At 42.9% G+C, this 27,838-nt stretch overlaps 2 protein-coding genes across 3 annotated transcripts in view; one reads left to right on the forward strand and one right to left on the reverse strand.

Moving 5' to 3' along the window:
- Positions 1-2,696, forward strand: part of THUMPD2 (THUMP domain 2 tRNA and snRNA guanosine methyltransferase) — a 55,335-nt gene extending 52,639 nt beyond the window's left edge. For both annotated transcript variants that reach the window (XM_068120026.2, XM_068120028.2), the window contains one exon: positions 494-2,696. In XM_068120026.2, the coding sequence (XP_067976127.2) occupies positions 494-803 (310 nt within the window). In that variant the 3' untranslated portion in view covers positions 804-2,696. The remainder of the gene's footprint in view (positions 1-493) is intronic.
- On the reverse strand, positions 1-27,808 carry LOC137429785 (actin-related protein 2). The gene is made up of 9 exons (XM_068120029.2): positions 27,681-27,808; positions 26,775-26,885; positions 11,340-11,555; positions 10,761-10,833; positions 10,424-10,560; positions 9,492-9,641; positions 9,185-9,330; positions 4,876-5,008; positions 1-2,463 (listed from the first exon to the last, which is right to left on the reverse strand). The coding sequence occupies exons 1-9, from the start codon at positions 27,726-27,728 to the stop codon at positions 2,296-2,298; spliced, it is 1,182 nt and encodes a 393-aa protein (XP_067976130.1). The 5' UTR covers positions 27,729-27,808; the 3' UTR covers positions 1-2,295.
- Between the last annotated feature and the right edge of the window lie 30 nt (positions 27,809-27,838).

A 27,838-nucleotide genomic window follows, 5' to 3' on the forward strand; every position in this document is an offset into this window, starting at 1 on the left:
ATATGTGGGTAAAATTTATTTCATCTGTTATTTTGTAATTATAATGCCATGCTGTAGAAGGACCTATTAAACTGCTCAATACACCTTAACATGGCGAATGTTTAGAACATGGGAATTCTTAATTAGCCTAATCAACTTCGGAGATCATGATAATTTCAGGGGGTGTCACATTCCACATCAGAAAGCTCCAGTGGAACCACACACACACACACACACACACCCATCATCATCGTCATGCATCCGGATAACTTCTACACAAATCTACATGGTTAAGATATGAATCAGCATGTCAGAATAGCACCTAAATTCCCAAAAATCGCAGCATGCTTTTCTGAATACGAAAATACAGAGTTCTGTGCTATACGGAAGGAGTTTCACCCATACCCATTACAAATGTGTCGATTTATATTTTCTAGTTAAATCCACTCTATTTCATCTCTAATGTAATCATTCAATATCCTAACCCATTGTATCCCACCTCTCCCTTCCACAGAGTGCTAGCTAACAGCGGCATCTTGGTTCTTCTCGTCAGTCAGAAGATGTCACAAGAAGTGATCAAAATGGTTGAAGAAGGGAAGTGCTGCCAGTATAAAACACAGATTAATAGTGCCCCGGTAGACGAGGCAAAACTGCCTGGGCACGCAAGAGAATGCGAGCCAGACGAGAGGGCATGTGGCGAAGATTCCAGTAGCACCGTGGACGTGCTCAGCCTGCAAGAGTTAGTGCCAGTGAGTCTTGGAGAAACCGAGGCTCGTATTCACAAATACGTTAAAGTTCAACACGAAGGGAAAAGGACGAGTTGAACGTTTTCGGCGAACCAAGCTTCAACTAAAGAATCCAGCATTTGGAAAGGTAATACCCGCTGGGAAGTAGAAGCCTGTCATTATAGAACAAAGCATTGTGACCAGTGTGCAGATAGTTTATTTTACACTTTTGATGTACATACTTACAAATGTGACATGAGCAAACCACCTAAGAAAATAACTACTGCTGTACATGAATGGCTGGTTACTGAAAAGTTCACACTGACCATACAAATGCCATAAATATTCATCTTCTCTGCAAAGTAGAGTTTGACAATGATGATACAAATCAACGATCCCCTGATAATTATTGCATGCTGTTTTTATAATGAACTCGTGTATCCCCAACCTGAAGGCCGGCAGCATTCATGGGAAGCTGTCTTGATTTATTGCTACCTTTTTATGGGATCACTGCGGTTTTGCAGTGTATAGCCACAGGATTGTGATGAGAGCCCGTGTGCCCCACGACGAGTCACCTGCCACCGCAAGTAATCCCACAACAGCTTACAAGCATTTAATACGAATCTCCCTAGCCTTGGGCCCTATAAGCGAAGGCTTTGACCTTTTATTATTGCTGCAAATCTTTTACTACTTCAAAAGGACAAGTTTCTCCCTGGCATTCTTACCTTTATTGCAAGAAAACTCCCAAGTGAGGGTTAAAGCACTAGTTATACTTTGGGTAAAGATCGACTTTCTTACAAAGTCCTTCAACTTGAGCCAATCGGCAGGTTCACATCTGAGCCCAGTGCTGTGCACTTTTATCACATGCTTCGAATACTGAGAAAGTTTACATGATTCGTAACGGTTTTTTAAAGAGCAAATCGGAGTTATGGAGGAATGTTTTTGATATAAAATGCAATCTACAGATATTTCTGAAAGATTAACTTACAATTTGGGTGATGTTTTGGAACCGTCGCTGCTATGACTGCTAAACTTCAACTGCAACCCAGAAAGGATAAATGATTTCTCAAACAAATATCTCCGTTCGTTGCAACACTTGTGAGCCACAGCTCAAAGAATACCTGGAGTTTGTCCTTGAATGTACTTTGCATCTACAAATTCCTGCTCGTTACCTCAATGTTTCAGACCCGTCCTGCCGACAATGTCAAAAGTGTTAGGAGACGATGATGGGATAACCACAGAAAATGTTGCAAACACAATATGTCCAACTCCACTCTCTAGGCAGGAAAGGAACTCAGATCAATCACAACAACCCAATCACATCCAAATGAATGAGGAAGTGGTGCAAATGAATGAGGAGGTGGTGCAATGGTTTTCAGTAGGTGGTATAAACTCAAATGAAGACAAAAGTTTAGTGAGTGAAATTAATCGGAAATCCATGCCCGTTTGAAGTCCAATTGATGGTTTGGATGGAAGAAAAGCCATGGATTTTGAATTCCTCTATTCATTAATCCATGCAATGCCCAACTCATCCTTGGCCAGTGTGACGTGACAAAGTTGCCTGTCTGCATGCGGGGCAAAAAATGTAACACTAAGAGGTGATGCCCAGTTTTTCAAGCACAGCCATTCCACGCTCCTCGTACTCATGGCGCGTCAGCCAGAAATTCTCCTTGTCCTTCATAATATCGGCGAGGACAGCGCCGCCCAGGAATACCATGTGCTTCCGCCGTGGAGGGTCCTCAATGCGGATCTTGAACTTCTGTGTAAACGCACAAGATTCGATTGGTATGTAGAGAATGCTGCCCTTGTCCAGTTCGGATTTTCTTAAAGGAAGAGCATTTTATGATCTACCTTGAAATGAATGTACCATTGTGGCAAGCATACAGTTTGAATTTTCAAGAATCTTTTATCCTTCCTCTTTTCTTTAATAACACTTGTATACAGTGCATGATGCATTTCCAATCTGGCCAAATAAAACCACATTTACCCATTTTACTTCTCCTACACACTTTCTTTGAATTAACCAATTATCACGAGTTATAGGAAAAGGAAATGATTGAGCCTGCCCATGAGGCACGCAGTCGGTTGACGTGCCATCAAGGGGAGGTACTTGATTAAACTTTGCTAATAGGAAGGAACCAAACCCAGTCAAGGGGCCATTAGTGGCCCGAGCAATTAAGATAGCCAATCGATGCGACCCAAATAACAGACGAGAGCGACAAAGCCAGGTTGTGAAAAAATAAAACTAATCATTTGTCAGAGGAAAACAAGGACAAACTTTGGATATCTGGTCACACACATTCAAATCCACAGTAGATACAGATGCTCACAAAATTCTAGTAAAACACTACAGGTTCTGAGGAGTTATTTGTATATATACCGTATGTGTTTGACCATCCTTGTAGCAAGAGATATATACTCTGGGTTAGGAAGGAACAATGATATATATACCCCCACCGCACTCATCTCCTGTACGGCACGAGACTTAATAAGGGTGTAGTACTGGTGAAAAATTGAGAAAACTACATAGGTACCTTTGAGAGGCCTTTACACAAAAACAAAGTCAAGTTAATATCTAATTTTCAGTTTTTCTTGAAAGATATAATCTTGGCTTTAACTCAGACCAGTTTCAACGCTTCTTTGTCATATTACATGCATATAATTTGCATAAATTAGACCGTCAATAAAAAACAAGGAAAAACAAAGAACACATTTCTACTTCAATCTTCTATGTCACCTATCATTCTTTTCACACAAAACTTGGTACATGTATTATACATGTGTTACTCTACTACCTGATGAGAGGATTTTGTGAAATTATGTCAAATGTTCACTAATTAGCTAATTATGCCAATTACCAGATAAAACTTGGTTGTCCTTCAATAAATCCACAATGGCTACTCCTATAAACAAAAGCCTTCATCATTTTAAAGGAAGTGATATTCTGAATATCCTGTCCAAATTTCAGCCCAAAAGAATGATGCATTTCCCAAGTTATAACAAATTTCATGCAAAATATTATATTGAATTGAATTGAAATTTGAATTTTTCAATAATTAGGGGTACTTCTATGACCTCTAATAGCATGATTCTTGTTTATAAGACTATAAGGAAACTGTTCAGCTAAAAAAAAAAAAATCAAAAAAAAAAAAAATCGCCTGTTCACCAGTACTACACCCTTAAAGAGCACGGAAAGCCCCTGTCTGAGCTAGCTGGAACCACAGTACAGTGGAGATGCCTCCAGCAGAGGGCCTACTCCACAGCTTGTGGCAAAGCAAAACTTGCTACGAGGCAAGCAGCAACACCAAAGGCTGTTCATCCAGGGTTGACCTACTGGACCTATTATTTGACTTCAGAGCTGGCCAGTCTACGTCCAACAAAAATAGCAGTCTTGTTGAATGTCAGGGAGCACCTGAGTCTTGTTATTTCAAACAAAGGGTTTATTCAGAAAGCCAATCATGCGTGTACAATCTCCCTTCTCTGCAGAGCACCTTCTAAAATAAAAATCTCACCGACTCTGCCCTTGGCTTTCTCCCTTCAATCCTCGCCTCGAGAACACTGCTCACGGGGTGTAGCCTCAATTTATCAGAGGTTAACCAGCAAGTCAAATCTGGATTTTCGCCACTTGTTAACCAATGAGTCGGTGCTCTGCTCACCCACATGATAAAACAGCACGCCCTTCAGGAATATTCAGAAACACCTACTGAGAATGCAGCACCTCTCAATCTGGTATGGGAGCTTCTCAAGTCCATCTGCATTGGCTAATCGATGACTCCACACGTATGACCATCCTGCTTTGCATAGGCAGTTGCTCATCACCATATCCCTAGATTTATTTTGCTAAACACAAGTCCAAATTTGTAATTCGCTATGAAGTATATTCCCAAATTACACTGAGCAAATTATCACATGCATTTATAACCCTTCCCTCCTCCCAAAAAACAACCCGATTTACCAACCTAACGTGGAGCAGCATCTATTATGTAAATCACGAGGAATACGAGTAATCAGAAATAAAGTACAACCTTAGTCTGTAACTTTTGAAGGGTTGCGTTGTATCCTGAGAATATCATCATTTATACTGATCATGTGCATCACCTTGAACTGCTCTACATCTACTTAGACAGTGGTGGTAGTGTTAAAAAAGGGAAAGGAGAGTGTAGGCACGTACCGACAACTTTTCCACGTCTCCTCGGAGAACACGTTCGAGGTACAACTGCTTTATCTCACGCTCAAAGCGTGAAGGAAGACCAGGATACATGGTGGAACCACCCGACAGCACAATGTGTTTGTAAAACTCTGGCCTGCAAGGTAAAGGATCGCTTACTGACTCCAGCCAATCACATTCAAACTACGCATTTTGTATTTTACATTTTTCTTTGTAAGCCACAATATTCGAGCCAGAGCAGATGTACTTCGATTTTAAAACAAACCAATTGCAGAGTGCGAGACATATCAGCATCTCTCAAAATGAATTTTATGCACATTCCATGTGGTTTATTTTGCTTGAGTAACTATTTTTCATCATGGAAAAAAAGGATTCCTTCTTAATCATGAAAATGCTGCAAATATGGATTTATGAAAAAAGGTGGAAATAAATTGAATCTGACAGATCCATCAATTTATATCTATGGGAGGTGGAGATCCTCGGCCTATCAGCTCTAACTTGTCTTTGGCAGATCAGATCTCCAAGCCGTTGCTTTTGGAATTCTCCACAGGCCTTCCTCAATTCATAACAGTGCACAAAACCTTCAACTCAAGTGTCATGGATGCACGGCTCCCCACTGTGGACTGGTGCTGCTGGCTTTCCATCTTGCCCACCCTCGGAACTTCAACACTCCATGCCATTTGAATTTCGCGTCAGGAAGCCGAATCTCAAGGTCTACTTCTTGTTCACCATAGGCAGCTTGGTGGGTTTGCCTTGCGTTTTGTTTTGCTGGCTCTGTTCTGGTCTTGTTCTCCCTGTCTTCTCACCTCTTTGCTCAGCCCTTCCAAATCACAAGAGTTCTGCCACTAACTCACCTGTGCAACTATCTTCCAAAGTTTGTTGTCTAAAGCTCTTCCCTACAGGTCTTTTTCCCACCGCCACCTCCTCATTGTCTTTCCCATTTCCACTGCTGAAATTTACTTTACTCGTCAAGATCCTTTTCACACTCTACTTGTACAATTTCCTCCCCTTGTGCTGAAGTGCATCTGTTCTTGTCATCCCATTGTTTTCCCTTTGCCGCATTTCATTTGTTGATCCATTGGCCTCTGTTATTCCGTTCTTCCCCGAGCTGAGCCTCGATGCCTCATGAAATTTTACACATACGCACACATTTATATGAGGAAATGATATGCACCATGAGGGATATTATCCATAATTACAGAACTGGTGATAAATAGCACGTTCAAAAAAGGAAACACGTTCAGCGCAGCATCGATTTGTAAGTTACGTCAGCACGCAATCAAAAGGTGTTTTGACACCTCCTTGAATGTTGTCACTGACGCACGTTCCATATGCAAAATGCAATGAACGACTGATGTGTGTTGGCCCCAACAAATTCAACAGCATCACAGGCTACCCTTTGATAACACTCGTAAGCTAAACCAGGGTTTCAGAGAATGAAGGCAACAGTAATGTCACATACCAGGGTCATATCATGTAGCATATTTGCGTTAGTTTACATAAATCTCGGAAATGGTACGGGACATTGAGAAAATCCGCGGAAACATCTCGTGCCTGTATTCATCTGTCCAAGCAGCACACGACTTCCACATACAAAATACCAACGGAGGAGCAGGGAAGCATCTGTATTCGTGGGAAATGAAGCTACAACTCGAGGGCAAGCTGGCTCGAGTATGCACACTCACTCGGTCTACAACGTAAAAAGTAGTGTTTGAAGGACTACAGCTGAGCCAAGCATGATTTTTTTTATTTCAAGGGATTAATCCTTTGGAGAAGCAAAATGACATTTTTAGTCGCATCTGCAAATTGGCTGGTGCAACATCTGCAACCTGGTGTTGGTTAGCGGTTAGGGTGCCAGCTTGGGATCCTAGGATCCTGGGTTCGAATCCCGGTCGATCGCTGAATTAACGCCAGGGGGGTTGACTCAGCCTGTCATCCTTCCGAGGTCGGCAAATTGAGTACCAGCTTGCTGGGATGAATGATCCCGGTGTGTACCCGGTTTAGAATAGGTACACCGTATCCCTGCGCATCGTAAGAGCGTGACCAAGGGTTGGCGTCAAGAAGGGCATCCGGCCATAAAAACATCGCCTCAAACAGGGAACCATGATTGTCATGGGGCCCGCAAGGCTAACCCCTGCTCTAGCGGGGAAAATGGCATTAAAACGATCATTCATTCATTCATTCATTCAGTGGCATCTGCAAATTATTCTCTCCCTCTTTCTGTGCCACACGGTAAAATCGATCTCGCACATAACCAGATGTGTCACCCCCGATGTGGATGTTGAATATCCTGAAGTAAGATTAGGAGGAAATTTAATTCAAAAAGAGATGTGTTTGTGTCATTATGGACCAATGTGCAACAAAACAAATTTTCCCACAATTACTGTCTGTATGAGTCGTTAAAAGGATGAGGCAGACGTTAAAACAACCAACCATGCTTACTGTTAAATTATTGTCTTTCGAGGTCTGTCCAAAACATTGCCAATTTATTTCAGTGACTAGTTTAGGTGTCCTTCCATCTTGGGTCACATAGACCCAATACAAGGTTAATCCGTCAAATTTCATGGCGGTGCTTGTACTCGAACACCATCAACAAAAGTGGTAAAATGAAACATCGGGAGGTCACAAAAACAATCAAATGTAACGTTGTTTTGATGAAAATGACAACGTAATAGGATTGTGATAAAATTACACAACAGCTGTTTATCTATAGGTGATAAAATTTCAAGTTCATATGACACCTTACCCTGTGCGGTCTCGAGAAAAGAAAAAGATATGGGAGGGAGGGGTCTGCGAGCGGAAACTGAATGGTTGTGACGACATATTTCAAATCTGTTTGACTGCAGACAGGGAGACAAATATTTTAGGTCACTCTTGTCTGCGCGTGCATGATTGGGACGAGATTCCGTACAATTTGCCGAATTCAGAGCCAAAGTACTGCTAAACTACAGGTTCGTGTTCAAAATATAACATTCAATTGAAATCAAGTTGTTCCACGATCATAAACTGACAATTGCAGACAGACACATAAAGTGAACCATTGTTTAACTCTGCTTTTCACTTCGCGAGCGCCAGGGTAACTACATGGTGCCAAATTCTTTGTTCCCAAGCTTTCGGTTTATTTTGGAGAGCAGGTAGTACTGTATTGAAGAGGTCACCTGGCATCAAGTTGAGAAGCCAATTCAGACTATGGTCTAATCGGAGAACTCAAACCAACTGTTCCTAAGCACCCTGCTGCTGAAGATGCTTATACATCAAGTTAGCATTGCTGCTACCAGTCCATTATCAAAATCATGCTTTACCATCCACAAAATGCTAAATATTGACAAACTCAAGTTCCTTGACTTCACAACGTATGTGCACATTATGACATCCTTCCATACCGGAGATTGGTTTTCTTATACATTTACATTATTAATACGAGCGGCCAGTGGATGTGTGGGATCGGGGTGGGGGGGGGGGGGGGTGTTTTGTTATTATCATTGTTCAAACATGTAATAAAAAAATACATCAAATACCTCTTGCTGCGCAATTCAAAACACCACATTGCACTGGAAAAACGCGGGGACAGGAATTCTGTACTGTAAAGGGTGGGACCTTTAATACCCTCCCCCATCTGGAGTGGTGCTACACGATACACATTTACATAGAGAATTTGCGCCTCTCTCCTCCGCCCTCCACACCCCCCTTCTCCATCTCCCTCCTCCATCCCTAAGTCCACCGGCAAAATAAAAAACACTCCTTTACACTAACTGGGGTCATGCTGATCTATGTAGCAAGTCTGGATGTAATCAGCCCTGAACTGGAGGAGGAGTAGTGCGACACACATGGACATATCCATGAATTATAGTAAAGAATACTCAAACTTGGAAAAAGTGTTGCAGTATCTGCTGCTGTTCACCATATGGATAAGGAAAGTGGAGGGTGGGGGAAGGGGGGGGGGCAGAAATCAATACTTCTCCACTTACACATGTATAACCACCCTCCTTCTCTTTCTCCTTCTCCCAGGTTAGCATTCATCTTGTGATTGACGAGCAGACAAAATAATCATGGTCCTTCCACCTTACAAAATAGTGTAGGTAGCATCTGACCCTCTTTGGAAGTAGATTCTACTAAAGTTAATATCACTTCCTTCCAGACATCTCTACAGGCAGGTGCAAACACAATGAATGACTCAAACACCAATCCAGTTAAAATCACAAGGCCTAGATAAGGTGGACAAGATTTAAAATTTTAATGGACCAGACAGCAGAGAAACACCAAACATTTTAATAGAGTGAGGTGGAGTATTTGACAATATCGAGCCACACACCTCGTGTCAATGTCTGCAGCCTGGATAGTATTGAACAGGAGTTCGGCAACTCCCACACCCTCAACGTTGATGAGGTGTGGCTGGAAGAGGGCTTCAGGAGCTTCAAACCGCTCTCCTCCAATCTTGATAACCCGCCCGTCCGGTAACTAGAAAATGGTTCGATTATCACGCATGCTCGTGCTTAAATACATTCCGCAATATCATATAAATACTCGAGGATTTGTCAAGACTAGCTAGATTTGAAGTCTTTGGATTTCAAAAACGCCCGTCTGTAACCCGGCACTCCCCGTCCTAGCCGAGTGCTTACCGTGTAAGATTCCACCAAGACTGTCGTTTCCAAAGCGAGCTTCTGCTCTTGTTCGATGTTATAACCAACGTAGCAGAGCTGCTCCTTAAGAATCCGAACAGTCTCAAAATCTGCCGAGTGGTTGAAGGCGTATCCATGCAGCATTAGCAGCTAGAAAAACGAAGAAAAATTCAGACTGAATGCACTCAAGGAAAGAAAATCTCAGTCAGGGTTAGAATAACCATGGTCAAGGAAAGGTATCACCTCATAAAGGGGTTAATTTAAAAAACAATCCAGGTGGGAAGTTCCCGATTATTCGTTTTTTTTGTATACAAGATCGAGGCTCGTGAAAGAGCTGACATTTATCACACAAAAAAAAATCAGACACACACAAAACATATAATAAGGGGAGCGGTACACAGGATGGGGAGAGAAGGGGGAAGCACACAAACACAACATTTGAGAGCAGGGACATCGGGAGATCTGTGGGAGGGAGAGGGCTTGCGGGGAAGAGGCATGGGAATGGATGGGGCTGTGAGAAGTATAAAACACATGGATACTGCAAGGACTTCCAGGAAAGAAGTCGGTATTTCAAAAAAGTGGATCTGGGGTGAATTCGCGGGGGTAGAAAAGATCAAGGTTTTTGATGGGGGAAGATGAGAGATGGTGGTGAACAGCTGTTTTAAAGTCCTGGAGGGAGGAGTGGGATTGAAGAGAGTGAGGGAGTTTGTTCCAGAGGCGGGAGAAAAGAGGAATGAAGGAGTGAAGGTGAGCAGAGAGTCTTGATTTTGGCAGTTTAACCATGAGAGGGTTGCTGGCAGATCTTGTGCGACCTGTGGGAATATTTGAGGGACAGCACAGTGAGAGCTGGGGGGGCAACTTGGGTACCTTCCCATGTGGAATGTATGGCAAAGTTGGCAACGTGGTCAACACAGCATATTGTTTACCATTACCTTGATTAGGTACCTTGTGATGTCACGGCCAGCGATGTCAAGTCTTTTCGTAAGATGAGGCATTGCAAATCCCTCGTAGACAGGACAGATATGGGTCACTCCGTCTCCCGAGTCCACGACTACACCGGTCAACAACCCTTCACAAACGACGCGCCAGAAAGACAACCTCAATTTTGAAGCCGTGACACACACACCCACACACACACACACACACACACACACACACACACACACACACACACACACACACACACACACACACACACACACACACACACACACACACACACACACACACACACACAATTAATTTATCCACATTTAGTAAAACTTGTACCTTGTGCATAAAGTGTGAGAACGGCCTGAATGGCTACGTACACTCCAGCGAACTGGTAGTTTTCGAACATAACCTGGGAAGGGTTAACGGAGCAAGTGGTAAAACGAGGGATAGTAGGTTCATAATACCGTGCTCGACACTCATTTTTGAATCAACTATGTAACCATGTCATGCCGTCCCTCATCCCCACCTATGATCTTTTCTTCCCCCGTTAACCATATCTAACCCAAACCTCTTACTTGCAAGTTACTACGTTTCCTCCTGCATGCACTCTCTCTTTTTCCTGTTCAATCATTCGTTACCTTGCTTGTTGTGTCAAACTATGGCCCCAATGTCAGTACATTTCCCTTTTTACACTAAGTCTTCCATGTGCCTATGTTTTGTATTATAAATAAATAAATATAAAACGTGTAAGCAGATCGAGAGTATCTCGAGCAAGAGTAACATCGGAACAGGTTACTGTGAGATGGTGTGGCAAAGAGTGCAAAAGCGAGTGGTTACCCAAAAGGCTAGGGTGGTTGGCAGCGTACCACAGATCACTTAAAAAGGGGTTTAGATCAAGGGCTGCAGCACACATGCCTCAATTATTTTCTCACGGTTCTTCTTGGGGTTCATGGGCGGCTCGGTGAGCAGGATCTTGCAATTGTGCGGCTCGATGCCAAGCTTCTCGGGCCCAAACGTGTAGTCCCAGAGGTGTTTCATATCATCCCAGTTGCGTACAATGCCATTTTCCATGGGGTAATTCACCTCCAACATGGAACGGAGCTCACTGGCATCATCTCCAACCATGAGGTCCTGAAAAGCAGACCGATCAATTTTTTATTTTCCTCACTCTTCCAAATAATCATACCCTTGTGCACAATAATTCATTATTTTGTGAGTAACGTGTTGACCGTGTGTGTGATGGTGTGGTGGGATGCATGGAAAGCCACCGTGCTGTGGTGGGATGCATGGAAAGGCACACAATCGATGGATGGGCAACCATAAATGCGACAATGCGACATTCTGTCTCCGATGCAATTTGAGAGCGCGATACTGCCGGTCCTCAGGCTAATGAGGTCAGAGCAACTTACTGAACTTGCACAGTGATGGTACATCCTCTATGCAGGAAATGATGCCTCCACATCCTCCTTCACACCCCACCCCCACCCTGTGCCCGTGATCCAATGATGGTATATTATTTTTGGACCGCCATATGACGTTGGCCTTCAAGATTTAGGGATAGGGTGTAAAGTAAGAAAATGTGTCCTCATCTACAACCGATCCATAAAACTCAACGTCATGAAAATCAGAGGAAAATTATTCAAGCTATGATGAAAAAGGTGTTTTTTGTTAATTAGAGCACTACCACAAAAAGGTAAGCCAGATAAAAGGACACGAATGAAATATCAGATGCACAACGTCAATGCAGGTACACTTTCAGACCACCATTTGACCTTGACCTTTAACCTGGAGGGGTGTGATGTAACTTAAGCGCAAATGCTCCTTGCTCTGGGCTATCTGGAGGGAAATTTCGTTCCGATCAGACATACCTCAGTCGGGTTTTGGTGAAAAATGTTAAAATGTCGATAATTGGGCCATGACCTTAAAATTAGGTCAAGGAAAAAAAAAAGTCAGCCCTGCATACTTTGTATTCCCATTATTGATGGAAAATGGCATTCCGAAAGGCCCAGCCAGCTCTGAGATACAGCTTGGACATTGGCGGAAAAAAAAAACCACCTAAATTGTGGTTTCGTACCTAGAGGGTCTAAAACGATGGTACCATGAAACATTGGGGGCACTAATAGTAGAAACAAACCCTACAGGTATAAGCCTCCCCTATCCTATACAAAATGCAATGATTACCGAACAAACATGAAAATGTAATTTTTTCACTTATCCAAACAAAAATAGAAATGGGTTTACAAATTTTGAAATTACATTGTGAACTTCAACCTCCTTTTTCACAATGGTGGGTGGGGATAGAGGGAGAGGGAGAGAGAGAGAGGGAGAGGGAGAAGGAAGGAAGGTGACAATGGAAACGATGTCAATTCACATCCTCGTCACAACCCAACATAAGATACTTCAACTTGAAGCAGGAGGTGGATATAAAGTAAAAACCAAAACGTTTCCTCGTTAGATACGGCAAAAGGAAAACGATACAAATTTTTGTCCAAACATTTTTATATAAACGGAGTATTCTTAATTTGGCGATGCATGAGATGTCGAGAAAACGCACCCGTCATGTAACCATGCCAACAAACATGCCGTGAATGACCCAAATATCAAAGCCATGCGTTTCTATTAATCTCATTAAGGGATGAATCACCATTTGCCTCGAGTTGGTACGAAGCTCCGAGTTTGACTCGCTCTCTACCTGGAAAGATTCCCAGCCTCTTTGGAGATGTGTGAACATAACCCCCCACAATGCCCTCTGGCTAATATGCAGGAAGTGTTGACGTCTAATGATGTGACAATATAAAAGCACAGACGTTGTTCCCGAGTTCTATTAACTGGCGTCATTATACAATTTGTAATTAAACAGTAACAAGATGGTGATGGTTGTATCAGCTTTTTTGTTGTTGTTGGCTACAGGTTTTTAAAAAATCTTCTAGACCAAAATGTTTCCTCGTTAAGTGAAGAAAATGAAGTGCTCGTTAGTTATTTTTCCAATAGAACATTTCATGAAAGATCCTTATTAATTTGAAATTGGTCACTGGCTTTGACACCAATACAACTTTTTATTACTGACCCGAAGCATCAAAAAGATACATATATCAAACAAAGTTTCAAATTAAGCACCTCGCCGCCATTAGAGCATTTAAATTGCATCAGATGTGGCAAAAATGTGAATTGTTGCTCCCAGCGTGCCGGCTCAATGACAGAAGACGCCATTTGCATTTTGCCTCTCCATCCCTACCCGGTTTAGAATCCTGTGCTGGCACGGGCAACTTGCTTAATTATAGGGCTTAAAGATTAATTCCACAGTGTGTAATTTGCCTCATGTGGTCTTTCCTTCAGTTTTATTACATTCGGCCAGCCAGGAAATAGAGGGCTCAGTAAAACAACTCTAAACAGACTGGTCAAACAAATGGACTCATTCGCTCACAGTGCCGCTAGAAAGAGTATTTGCCGATCGGCAAGAGAACGACGTCATCCAAACATTCCCGAACAGAGAATAGACTCCCCCCCCCCCCCCCCCCTTTGTTTGATGGAGGCATTCGCATTTCGCTTCTTTGTCCTGGCGGTTGTTGGAGGTGGTTGCATTTCCTCTTTGTTCTAGCTTGGTCATGGGTGGTGGCGCATCTTTGGCTCGTGTGCACTTGTGGAAAGAGACTGAACAAGAGAGGTTCGGGGCAGTCGGCAGCGCGAGAAGGACCTCACGTTGGGACGTCGAGGAGCGCGACCCCACGCCATTTTGTGTGCTTCCCGCGCGGTGGTTTGGAGGTGACGAACGACCAGCAACCCTTACCAGCCATTTGGGAATGCAAAGCTGAGTGCCCGCCGATTACCAAATCATTTTATTTTCATGAACTTTTCCTCTATCTGTATTTTGTGTCAGAGTGGAGGGTCCCTCATTTAGGAGTTTTAGTTTACCTCACCTTTCGTTTTCTTTTACATTACTGTTTGTAAATTTATATTTGTTGAATCTTACTTTTTCTGTCCTGTCTCGTTTCTTCGTCCTGTGGGTTCGGATCAGTCCAGTGTCGGCCGTCCGTACAGGTAAGCCCTTGCTACCGTCCACCCCGCGTGTGTTAATCCCACCAAGGTTCGAAATACGCCTCAGAGTTGAAGCTCGTTTCGGCTATTCTTCTGAGGCCGGTCTTCATCGGCCACGGCCAGGACAATATATATTGTTACGTTTGTGGGGGGGTAGACAATGAGTACTTTAGAGCCAGGTAGAATTGCAAAGGTCGTGTGCTCCGACTGTCATGAAGAAGAAGAAACCCCCAAGTATCATAAGTAGGAAATTCGTCGAGACCGGATGTCATGTAAATGTATAAATGTCTCCATGAGAGGGGTGGGGTTATGTTAATTAGCTAGGGATTGTGGGTAATGAATTCCCTGTATGTAATGGTCGCTGTTATTTTTCCTCTGTTCCTTATGACAATGCAGCACACACACACATAGCAAGAAATCGTGCATTTATGACACTAAATAAAAGTGACCGGAACAAGACATTGAACAATACCGATGGCGCTGCCAGCAGCCACTTCACCACATCAAACAAGCAGGCCCATAAGGCCACGCCCCGAAGAGCAGCGATTGGTCAGGACACCAAAAGCGATGCGATGGCGCTAGCTGATAGGAGTGGGGATGCAGACGTGATCAGATGATGTCAGAGTCTCGAGTACAAAGGAGTTGGAGGGCCGACATTTTTCTCTCTGATTTTCTGGGTTTGATGGCAAACGGTCATGTTCCCGACATTTTGTCTCTTTGGTTCTATCACTCTCTCCAGGCTTGTCTCCATAGCGAACTCTCTCTCTTTTTGGGTCAGATAGGCTCTCAGCATCTGGATTTCATAAAGAACTGTCACAAAGAACGGCCTCTTGAGCTGGACTTGGAGGTGTTTGTGGAAGGCAGAAGCATTTGCATGCTCTGTTTGCGCGGGATTCCGATTGAAGGCACACCGTTATCGGTGCCTTCATATCTGGATTTTATCAATGTTAATGTACAGAAACATATCTTATCTGTCATCCTATTTCCACCCCAAAGTCAGTGTGTCAGATGAGGCATATTGGTTCATGCTCTAAATGTATACAAGTGCTGAGCCTGTTGATCAATTTTCTCTCTATCCATGGACTTGATAAACGAATGGATGGAATCAACACAACGTTGATAGAAGAACGCAAACCTCCTTGGGTAGCAAGAAGCCGACATTTCGGGTGTCAACCCTTTCTCGGAGCAAACGTTTCGGAAGTTAATCCTGCTCTTTTGCTCCCACAAAAGGTTGACGCTCCGAAACATCAGCCTTCTGTTTACTTTCCAAGGTGGTTAGCATACTCCAAACAAAATTCTGTTGATTCCATATCCATTGTTCTACCTCACCGCAGATGCAAATCGACATGAGCCTTCATTAGCCTGCGCTCGCGAAGCTAAAAGCAGGGTTAAGCATTTGGTTGCGTACGTGTGTGGCGTACGTGCGTGCGCGTCTGTATTTTTAAAATTCATTTTCTCGGCAACCATTGGTCTGATTGGCACGAAATTTTACCATAGGAGTGCCTCCACCTGTAGAATTTTTTTATGACAATTATGACGTCATAGGTCACGTGGTACAGGCGCCATCTTGGAAAATCAAAAAAGTTGCGCCTCTATCTCCAAAACCGCTCCATGGAAAAAAAATTGAAACATGGCTCATTGTCAAGGGCTCCCATTGGGGAATAAGATATGTTGATGACGTTATCGGTCCCGTAATTATGACGTCATAATTCGACAAGTACAATGCTTGATTAGATCAGTTTTGTTTTTCTCTGCAATTCTTCGTCCGATTGACAACATTTTCACCAGAGGAGGGCCTCCTCCTGTAGAAAATTTTGATTATTATGACATCATAGGTCACATGGTACAGGCGCCATCTTGGAAAAACTTCACACCTCTAGATCTCTGAAACCACTCCATGGGAAAAAATTGAGACCTGGCTCGTTATCAACCACTCCCCATGTGGAATAACATATGTTAATGATGATGTCATCAGTGCCTTCGTTATGACTTCATAATTCGACAAATACAACATTTATCCAATCGTTGTGAATTTTTTTTTTCAGCAACTGTTGGTCTGATGGACACGGAATTTTCACCATAGGAGTGCCTCCTCCTTTAGAATATTTTAATGATAATCATGACGTCACAGGTCACATGGTACAGGCGCCATCTTGGAAAAACGTTGCATCTCTATCTCCAAAACCGCTCTATGGAAAAAATTTAAACGAGGCTCATTGTAAAGAACTCCATATGGGGAATAGGTGTTGTTAATGAAGAAATCATTGGTGCCATGATTATGACGTCATAATTCGACAGGGACAACACTTAGTCTGATCAGTTTGAAATTTATTGAGCGTGATCTATGCAACAATTATATTAGAGAATATAAATTTATGATGTCATCGCTCACGGGGTCTGGCAGCCATATTGTATCAAAGAAAAAAAAAAGAAAAACGTTCAAAAACAGAAGAGTTGAATCGCACCAAGTTGACTGCGCAGGGTAAATATTCTATGAATACCATCTAGTGAAGACTAGTTTTCCTTTCAAGATAAACAAAGCAATGGCTATTAAAAGTGTCAACGTTTTAAGATGCTCCATTTAAAGTTATATTTTGGCAAAATTGCAGTGGAAGGGAAAACTAATTTAACCATATTTGTTTTCACAGACCATTAAAGGCATTTTGTTTCACCTTATGGGTTGAAATAAGGTGGAAAAAACAAAACGACTTCTGGTTCCCTGTCCCTTCTCCTTTTCAATATCCCCAAACTGAATGTTCACTGCATAAAACATTTCTACCCCTAAAAGTTCTTAACATTAAAAAGACACTTCAAAAATGTATTTTTAAATGCCTTGGTGTCCTTACTACCCCGTCAGGAACAACCCATCTATTCTTCTTCTTCATCAAAATCTCTTCTTTTTCTTTTTACGGCGTAGCCCATAGGGAAAAGCCGTCTAGAACAATATTTGTCCGTCTGTATGTATGTATGTATGTCCCCTCAAACATATACCAATCAGAGCTGAGGATCTGGTCACATGACAGGGTGATGTGATTACGTCTGATGTCATTACGGCACTACGGCGGCTGACACTCCACACACCGCCATTTTGATTCGAATTCATTCAAGAATTATTCGACGTATCGTCGAACCTGTCATATATCACAATCGCCATGCTCTACCGTAACGTTTTTCATTCAGTGTGAAACACAAACAAACAGATTGCTAAAATGACCATCAACTATCAAAAGCATAGTCGTTACGGCTCTTGCAACAAAACTATGTATAGGCCGTAGGCTTTATGCCTACCCTCCGGACCGCTTCGAACAAATTAAGCCCAGGTTTCTTAATACAGTAGTGTGTCGTTTCAGTCGTATCGTTTTCGTAGTAGTAATAATAATAATAATATCGTAAATATGACCATAACACTTTAATCCCAATGTTGTGAATACAAAGTTAATTTCCTCTCTGCTAATTGCCTGCTAAGTTAATTTCAGCCCCTCTCTGCTTCCACCTCATTCCACCCCCTCTCTGCTTCCACCTCATTCCACCCCCTCTCTGCTTCCCTCTTGGCCTGCTGTGCTCAGCTTCCCCTCATCCTCATGGTTTCTCCCCCACCTCTCCACGTATCTTTACACCCCGCCCCCCCCTTCCGGCACCACCCCTGACACACACCCTCCCAGCTTCCCCTCCCAACACCGCACACCCCAGCAACCCCCCACAGCTTTGCCCCAGCCCCGCACCCTCCAAGCTCCCTCTCCCCACATGCTCTCCTCCATCACCGCAACCTCCCAGCTTCCTAAATATCAAAATCCTCTCTCCTTTCCACATTCCTGCACCCTACCAATAGCCCCTCCTCCCCTGCCCCTAACTATTTGGACTTCAAACATCTGAGGCCTCCACTCCAACCTGACAGATCTTTCAATCCAAGCTACTGCTGATAAACTAGACATCATCTGTTTAACAGAATCATTCCTCCTGCAGGATGCCCCTGATTCATTACTGTCTCTTCCTGGCTTTTGTCTCCTCTGGCTTGAACAACCTGAACCCATCCTGGCGGCAGAGTTGCACTTTAAATCAAGACCTCCCTATATCTCTCTATCTCTATCTTTCTCTGTCACTCTTTCTCTCTCCCTCTCCCTCCCCCCCCCCCCCCCCATCCCCCCCAAGGAGTACTTCTAGCTGAGACTTCCCCTCCACTCCCACCTCATGCTGTGTGTTGTCCTGTCCTCTGAACAGTGACGACTCCATATATATCACACTCAAACAACATGCACCAACTTTTAACCACTCATCCCATCTCTCTCTTTCTCAAATGTGGTGATTTCAATTGTCACTACAAAAATTGGCTGGGTCCACCAGCCATGGCACTTCTGCAAAGGATTTATGTGACTCCATGGGATTGACCCATCCGGATTTCTGTCTAAGGCAAATCTTCCCATCTGGATTTCTCATGCTCCTCCTCTGCTCAAGTTTTTTTTTTTTTCCATCTGATCATGTGCTTGTGAAGGTCAACATCTCTTTAGCCATTCTCAGAGAACAGCCTCAGCACTGGCAAGTCTGTCAGTCCACTCAGGCAAACTGGCAGCTACTGCAAGTAGCCATCGCACTTCAGGACTGGTCTCCTCTATCTACCGTCCCTGATATTAACTCGGCCTTGGAATTCTTCCACAGAAACCTGCTCTCCCTTATGCGCAGATTCATCCCATATTGTCTTCAGTTGTCATATCCATAGTACCCCGAATCACGTGGTATGCATTTGCCTTGAAACAACTTGCATTCTCCCTCTGGTAGGCAAATCCAACCGAAGGCAACCACCGATCATTCCACAAAGTCACAACAAGTGTGTGTCCACTCTCAGGAGAGACAGAATACATCTGTCCAACCTTTAGATTGAATTTTCAAACTTGTTCCCCTCCTCTAAAGCCTGGTGACGCCTTGTCAAGAATTGCACTCTCTGCCCTCTCCGTGCTTTGTCCCCCTCAGGTATCCGCAGGACGCACGTGGTTCAGCAGCAACCCCCTCTTAGTGAAACTGCCTAAATCCAGAACCACTGCTCACCTCCACTCATTTATTCCTCTTTTACCCCACCTGTGGAACCACCTTCCATACTCCCTTCAATTTCATTATTCCCTTCAGGTCTACAAGGCAACTGTTCATCACCATATCAGATCATCCCCTCATATAAAACCATGATATTTGACCCGCATCAACGCCATCTTTTCTTCCTGAGAGTTTGCTTCTTCAACCATCTTATCCACCCCTTGCGTTATCCACTACCCTTCAACCCTACCCCACCTCGTTTGTTTGCCTGTCTCTGTTTATCTTCTCCCTCAGCCCTACTGAGTAGTCTCTCCCCCTGCCCTCTCTTTCTGCTGTTCCTTTTGTTGTGTTGCTTCCTGATTTGTTCAGTCCTTTAACTTTTCCATGAGCATCGACTCTAGATAAATTTAAAAAATGCTCCACCAAATCACAGTAGAAGCAGCAACAACAAAAGCACCACAACCATTATCAGTTGCACATGAAAGTTGATAATGCAAATGCCATTCCACATGAAGTTAGGATTATGTATTGTATCATCCGCCTTTATAAATATTTGGCAAGAGCAAGCAAGCGTATATTATGACAATGGGACACAATGGGAACTGCAAAAATAAATGTATCCAAAGAGAAAGAAAATAAAAGTAAAGCAATTGAAACATAAGCCATACCACTTACCATTTTGCTGCTATTCTACTTGGAAATGGGAGGGAAAGAAGACAAAATATAAAGAGACGTGAAATAGACTGGAGTCAGCATTTCAGAAGGTTGGAAAGTCAGGCAGGAAAACAAGAATGCCTAAAAGAGTTTAAAGAAATCAACAAACATAAAAAACAACAAAAGAAAACAAGATAACTACATGGGAAAGTAACCGAGGGACATTGAGGATCCAGTCCTACATCTATCTATAATTCCAGTAATCTCTGTGTGTGTGTCTGTGTGTTTGTTTGTCTGTGACCGCTGTTTCTCGACAACCACGGGTCCGATATACTTGAAACTTGCCAGGTATATTGCTGGGGACCTGAGGATGTGCCTTTTCAAGGTTTCATATTAATCGGAGAAGTAGTTACCGAGCTATGGCGATTTATTTACCAACCGTTCGCTTTGGCTTTGCGAATGGACCAAACCATTTCATGTAAATAGAGGGGGGGGGGGGGTTCTACCGTACTCGCAAGCCGTTCGCTTTGGCTTTGCGAATGGACCAAACCATTTCATGTAAATAGAGGGGGGGGGGGGGGGTTCTGTGGTCGTTACTGCCACGTGGTTTCAAAGTTTTTTTTTTTTGTTGTTGTTTGCACGCATGTTTTTTTGCACCCACGTACGGGCACGCCCTAGTGTTCAAAATTGGCACAATGACGGAAGAGCTGACTTGGACTTTCAAAGTGCTTATATCTCCTTTGTACAAACTCCAATGCAACACATAAAAGAAGCGACGTTTCGCAATGGGAGCAAGAGCCAATTAAACTTTTAGCAACAACAAAGGCATCTATATCATTAAAACGCTTATTTCTGAACTTTGTAATCGGAACTTCTCTTCAGCTATTGCCCCTGTCGCCCTAAGATATGTGTGATACTATGTAGTTATGACTAACCCTTCCATATAAGCATACCTATGTCTCCAAATGTCTAAGTGTGGAATAAAAGCTGAAAATCAGTGAAAAGTTTTGAATAACCCACGCCATTTTGTTTTACGCACAGTGAGACGCTGCACTTGATACCGAGAAGAAGAAGACGTCCCGATGTGTGCCGGACGTGCAGCGACTCGAGAGGCATGTTACGCCTTTTAATACAAATATAAATGCGATCAGAAATGTAAAGGGGATACTTACCAGTAACCACACTATAAGAGACAATACTGCAGTTGAATAATAAATAAATAAAAACCACCTTTAGAGGCCATTTTTCCCCGCAAAGCGGGGGTTGGCCTTTTTTGGGAACCGTGGTTGTTGTTGTTTTTCGGTCCCCTATTTGAAGCAATGTTTTACAGCCGGATGCCCTTCCTGACGCCAACCCTTTTTGCCGCCTTTAACGACAAACAGGGAATTACCAGTGAACTGGTACTCAATTAGCCGACCTCGGAAGGATGACAGGCTGAGTCAACCCCCCTGGCGTTAATTCAGCGATCGACCGGGATTCGAACCAAGGATCCTTGGATCCTAAGCCGGTACCCTAGCCGCTAGCCCAACACCAGGGATCAGGGCAGGGCAGTTGAATACAAAGCGATATTCAGGAGATCCGCCAGAATGAATGTTGGTGCCAACTGACAATTATTTTGAAAGGAAGAGGAAAGGCATGTTAGTTTGTATGAACATAAACACTATTTATGCCCGTGATTTTCACGGGTTACTGCTAGTAAAGAGTATTGTGTGGCTCATGATTGGTTTTCACTGTGCAAGAGGGAACAAAAAAAAAACCTTCAGGATCAGCTAGCATTCAAAGTTGGACACTGTCGGATAACAAGTGTACCCCAGGACAGGTGTACAAGTACCACAGTTTCTGAAAACCTTTACTTGTATTTTTCTCAATCATTTAAAATTGTTTTCAATTTAAGTGACAAATGACATCATCACCCACAAAGGGCATTTTTGGAGGGGCAATTCAAGTGAGCAGTCGGGTGGACTCGGGTGGACGTCAAGCCGGGTGTCCTCGTCTGCTGGCATAAGTGGACAATGAAGATACCACGGTATGTCTTGTGAGGAGTAGGTGACATCGCCGGGACCCTGATCAAAATACAAATTTCTGTGCAAATCAGATTGTCAGACCTTGCCAGCGGTTCGTCAAAGACTTGGGCCAGAAATTTTCCCTGGGTAACTCCACAAGGTTGGAATAATTTGGGCCATATAAAAAGTAGTAGTAGTAGTAGTCAGGGGCACCGCCAGGGATTTTGGGCCCCATGAAAAGATATCACAATGGGCCCCTATGAAGCACGCGCACATTTTTTCCTAATGTTCTAATAATTTTTAGGGCCCCTGTCAGTGCAGGGCCCTTGGAATCATCCTAACTTTTCCCCCCCTTATGGCACCCCTGGTCGTCGTCGTAGTTGTAGTTGTAGTAGTAGTAGTAGTAGTAGTAGTAAAGATGGGATCATTTTACTTTGAATAACCTTCTGGTGTATTTACACTCAAAAGTATGGAATTCTTGAAAATTAGGCAAGTTTGCCATTCAATTTTCGTATTCATGCAGGAAACATTGACCCAAACCCAACATCTAGCGGGATCAAATATCTGCACAAAATGGCTGCTGCATCATGCTTTGTGGAAAAGAAGAAGAAGAAGATGAGTTTAGCAGTACATTTTCTAAAGAAGGGTAAAGAGAAGGGAAGGATTCCCCAAAGCAAACCACATGTTCAAACAAAACATAAATGATGGGATGGGAATGAAGAAGTTAAGTTTTACAACGCCCTCTACTTTACCCCAAAATAAAGTTAAGTCCATTATGTTTGGCATGCTTTCAGACTTGGCGATTAAGCTCCATCAGAAAGAACATGTACACTATATAAAATGTAATTATATGGGTGTCCCCAATATGTTTGGGTCCTATGTCTCTTTTGTATACAAAGTCTAGGCTCTTGAGAAAGCAAGGTGATAGAGGGTAGAAGGTAATGAGGCAGTGGGACGTAGACGCAACAAGGAGATGAACGAACCAAAGGAGAGAAAAAAAGAAGAGGGGAGGAAACATAGCAACCTCCAAGCATATGGGCATGGTACAGGGAAGATTAACGAAAGTATAAAATATCACAAGTAGAAATGGAGTATGACCTAAGATGGTGGTGCACTGTCAACTTGAAGCCCTCGGAGGAAGACTAGGATTTAATAGACTGAGGAAGGTTCGTTCCACCATGGGGGTTAAAAAAGGAACAAAGGAGGGGAGGTGAGCAGTGAGTATGCATTTCACGAGTTTCACAATGAGAGGATGCTGAAATAATGTGTGTGACCTGGAAGGACAGATCAATGAAAGAGGAGAATGACGAAGACCTGTGAGCAGAGGCAGTAGAAAGCAGATGCTACAAAGCCGTCTAAAGAGAGAGCAGCAGGTTCTGTGCTTCTTTGTGGGAAATGCCAATGACTGGGAGCTTAGGATAGAATATAATCCAGGAGAGGCATGTGTTAAGTGGGAGGACCAGCCCATAAGCTGGTTTAGCTCTTTTAAGCTTTTAGCTCTTTCACGAGCCTCGATTCAGTATACAAAAACAGTATTTAATTGAGATAGACATAGGGTTTGTAAGGCGTGAAAAGTTCAGGTTTGCAAACGAAGTAATCGACAACAGAGGATGCCCAGTCTGGGCTTGGCTTTCTTGACCCAAGGGAGGTATATAAGTTTGAGAGAGTGAACCTTCACTTAATTGTGATCGATTGCTCCCCATACCATATATTATAATCTCAACTATTTTGTTTGTTACCTCGACCACCAAAGGTGGCCTGAGGTTATGTATTCATCCCTGGTCGTTTGTCTGTCTGTGAGCACGATATCTAAAAAAGTTATGGACAAATTTGGACGAAGCTGGTGGATGGGTTCGGTGTGTGGCTAGGAGAAATTGATTAGATTTTGGTGAAGATCTGGACCCGAGAATTTTTTAAATTTACATAGTGATTCTTCACCATTGAAAGATGGAGCCAAAAACGATATTTTAAAATGTTGTGGAGGAGATATCACAAAACTTGGTGGATCAGTTGGTTAGGTGACAAGAACAAGCCGATTCGATTTTGATTTATGTCCAAAATGCAGATCCGGCATATCAGTGGGATACAAAACAAACTGTTCAGCCCGGCTGAGGTATGCACTCTACCGAGTGCCGTTAAGAGTTTTTCAAGATAATTACGAAATGACAACACCTTTCCGGTTCTCCAATTTTTTGGAGCATGACCTTTAAAAAAAAAAAAAAAAAAAAAAAAAAAAAAAACTATCCCCATGTGATGCTTTTGTCCACAATGTAATGATCCCATCATTAATCCAACTCACTAGATAAAGGACAATTAACCACTCAATCCATCTCATACATTTGTCTTATTTGGTTTTGGCCTTTATAATTGATGAAATTGGCACCTACCATTCTCTCCTGGTAACATTTCCTAGAGGCGCATCCTTTCACCATGTTTCTCTCTCGATGTCACGCTATTGGTGCCAACACAATTCTCGAATATAGCACAAGATGCTACAAAGTGTTATTTCACGTGACTTAAAGCTCTACAATATTCCGAGTAATTATGAGGGTTCATCGGTCCATTAGGTCTGCACAGCTGTTAACTCCAAAGCCCCCGCCCCCCAATTCTCTCCCCCTCCCTCCCTCCTGGGGAACTCTCTTATTGACTGGATTTGCGTTGAGTAGGGTATATACATGTGTAGGTTAAAATGAGCAGCTCTGCGAGATCTCTCGATTTCCGGTGTTTTCAGACGTTTTTTTTTTTCAACCTAGAAAAAGAGAAACCGATTTTAAGGTTTTCACATCCAATTATCAAAACTTTGAACTCCACGTATGAGCAGGTGAGCGGAGGATGATAAAAACCCTCGTAATGGCTGCTCGAGATAATCTAAATCCTTCAAATCTCAATTTTTAAAAAATATATTAAATAGACAGGGAGAGAGTGGGTGCAAAAGTTGCAGAGGAGGTGTCAAATATTTCTCACTTTGAACCCAAACGTTGTTTTCATGAACCAAACTTTTGGTGGCTAATTGGACAGAAATTAGTGGGTGATGGGCATCATTGTATTATTATTTTTTTTGGCTATATCTGAAAGGCTCAAATATATTTTTGAAATTTCGAAGGGCTCATTTTAAGTCATTAAATCAGGTCCAGACCGAACATACAAGCTGCAATATGGAGAGCATTATACAATTTACTTGCCATGTGTGTATTTGCTACTCTGAGCACGTAATATTTCTGAGCACATGTAATATTATAAAGTTGCAGAGGAAGAAGATGTTTAAGAATAACTCAATAGTTTTTAAATGTCCAAGAAAAACAAGTATTTCACCAAGTGAAAGTTGTCCATCAGAGGTAGTTCCAGCAAGGAGCAGCAAAATATATCGTTCAAAGTAAACAGAGACAAATATCCATCGGTATGTAGTCAATTTGGGATTTTGAGGTGGTAAAAAGTACCTGGAAGTCGTACAATTCACCAACCATTAGGCTCCCCCAAATATGGATATGAAACATTCTTTTATGCAAAAAAGAAGAAACAAAAAACAACGTGCAGGCGCATCAGCCTCTCCCTTTCGGTGAAACCTTTGACACCAATATAATGGCTATATACACTCCGAGCCAAGCTTGGAGTGTACATAGCCATGAAGACCAAGCAAAAATAAGCATGTACAAGTTTAGGTAGAAGTGTGGGGGGCTTGTCTAAATACCACCGTAAATAGGTGAATGGTTTCTTAAAACACCATTCACCCTCTCCCTGAGTTTCTTTCATAGCTTGAGAGTGACTAATCAAAAGATTGTGAAATTAGCACATACTCGTATTGCTGAGCTTTGCCAGAGTCATTAGGTGACTCTTTGTGTTTATAAAGTGTTTATAAAGTTTCACGACTTGATTGAAATGAAATTGCTGGCTCTCTTGGTTTGCTAATCTATATATATATATAAAACACAGTTTGTGTGTGTGTGTGTGTGTGTGTGTGTGTGTGTGTGTGTGTGTGTGTGTGTGTGTGTAATGTTACCGATAGACTCCGAAACGGAGAGGCTTACGTGCTTGATATTTGACATAGACATGGCCATTGAGCGTGGGACGAATATGGCCGAACTCAAAATATTTGACGATCCATATTTTTTATTCATATTTACCTCAGCGCATTTCAGCGCACGGAATCAGAGCAGGTGGGCGCTGATTCGCTCAGAGCGATCACGTGATGACGTGATGACGCTATGAACGTTATGACGCTATGAACGATATGAACGCTATGAAAAAAAAAATCGCTATGACGCTATGACCGCTATGACAAAAAAAATCGCTATGACGCTATGACAAAAAAAAAATCGCTCGCTTTGCCAAGGGGCTCGCTCCCCGCTCCCCCCCCCCGTTCCCCTCCCCCTCCCCTCCCCCGCCCGGCAATGCCGGGTACTTCTGCTAGTCAACATATAAGTGTCCTGGCTCGAAATGGAACGTTGCACAAATCATGCAGGAGTTGCACACCGTGGACAAGCATCAAGGTTAACGGGACACTTGCTCGTCACATATAATCGACGTACGTACCAAATTTACTACTCCGAGCAAACACAACCTGTCAGAGCATGAAGCCGACTCATCGGAACGTGGTTAGACATCGAGCAAAGGATCCACACCTCGAAAGGCCCCTCACCTTTATCTCGATATTGCCCACTTTGGTGGTGGATCGGATGATTGGTCGGCCCACCAGTGCTGGGAAGATGTGCTCGGGGAAGTTTGAGCCCGCATAGCCGCATTTCACGAACTGCAGGACAAGAACAGTGAGCACAGCAAAATTATTTATTGCTCTATAAAATATTTTAAAATAATAACAACTTAAGAGCAATTAAACGAAGCAATTAATACATATCAGTAATTAAACGTTTGAAAAATCTCCAACACCATCCTTTAACTTTCTAACTGCGAAAATTCCAAAAAGGGGAAATATAATTGGTCGAAATTAAATAAAAGAAAATAATTTGTGGCTACAGAAGCAGAAAGATTTTTCATTTGCCATTCTGTCGTTACACGTATATCGACCCATACGATATATATGGCATATACGACTGCGAGTGAGTATATCAATATGCAACCACTACATCATCATGACTACAACCTGCAGTCGGTCTTTCCACCACACAAACCCTCCTCTACATCCACAGTGAGAGTAAAATCCACCATACCTATTGTACCTGCAAATAAACACTACAAGCGGGAACAAGACGTGTCAAACCACCGGGTGATTGACAAGTGGTGTACACGATCACGTTCGACGTGTCGTTCGCACGAATAACGAGGTACATGAGGGGAAAAAAATGAAATAAATCCTTCGTGCTAATGGAATCTGCAAAACGATTAAAATGCACGACTGGGAGTAAAAACTGGATACTTTAACGGAGATAAATACATCCTAATTAAGAGATGATGCCAAACCGTTTCTCCTCAGAGTCAGAGCAGTTTTGAGCTGCATCGCAGTCACTGAGGTAAAATCTGAGGTAAACGAGTCGCGATGCTCGTCCTGCCGTGTGTAAGCATCCCAAACGGGCAGCCAGTGGCTCACCCCGGTACCGTTGTCACAAACGACCACCTTTCTGCCGTGTCCGTCCATTACTGGCCGGGAGATGGAATGGGCGAAGAGGAGGATTCGGTTTGATGATGATGATGAAGAAGAGCGAAGAACGAAAGAAGGAGTGACTGCATGGGATGAGAGAAGGACCC

Source organism: Myxine glutinosa, chromosome 6 (assembly GCF_964187855.1).
Source record: "Myxine glutinosa chromosome 6, kmMyxGlut1.1, whole genome shotgun sequence".
NCBI classification, from domain to species: Eukaryota; Metazoa; Chordata; class Myxini; order Myxiniformes; family Myxinidae; genus Myxine; species Myxine glutinosa.

Excerpts from the sequence above, each read along its gene's own strand:
- LOC137429785 (XM_068120029.2), bottom strand. The coding sequence starts at position 27,728 with ATGGACGGACACGGCAGAAAGGTGGTCGTTTGTGACAACGGTACCGGG. Across the intron at positions 10,834-11,339 it reads ACCGTGAGAAAATAATTGAG|GTTATGTTCGAAAACTACCA; the intron begins GCATGTGTGCTG and ends AACCCTTCCCAG. Across the intron at positions 10,561-10,760 it reads TCTCACACTTTATGCACAAG|GGTTGTTGACCGGTGTAGTC; the intron begins GTACAAGTTTTA and ends TCGTTTGTGAAG.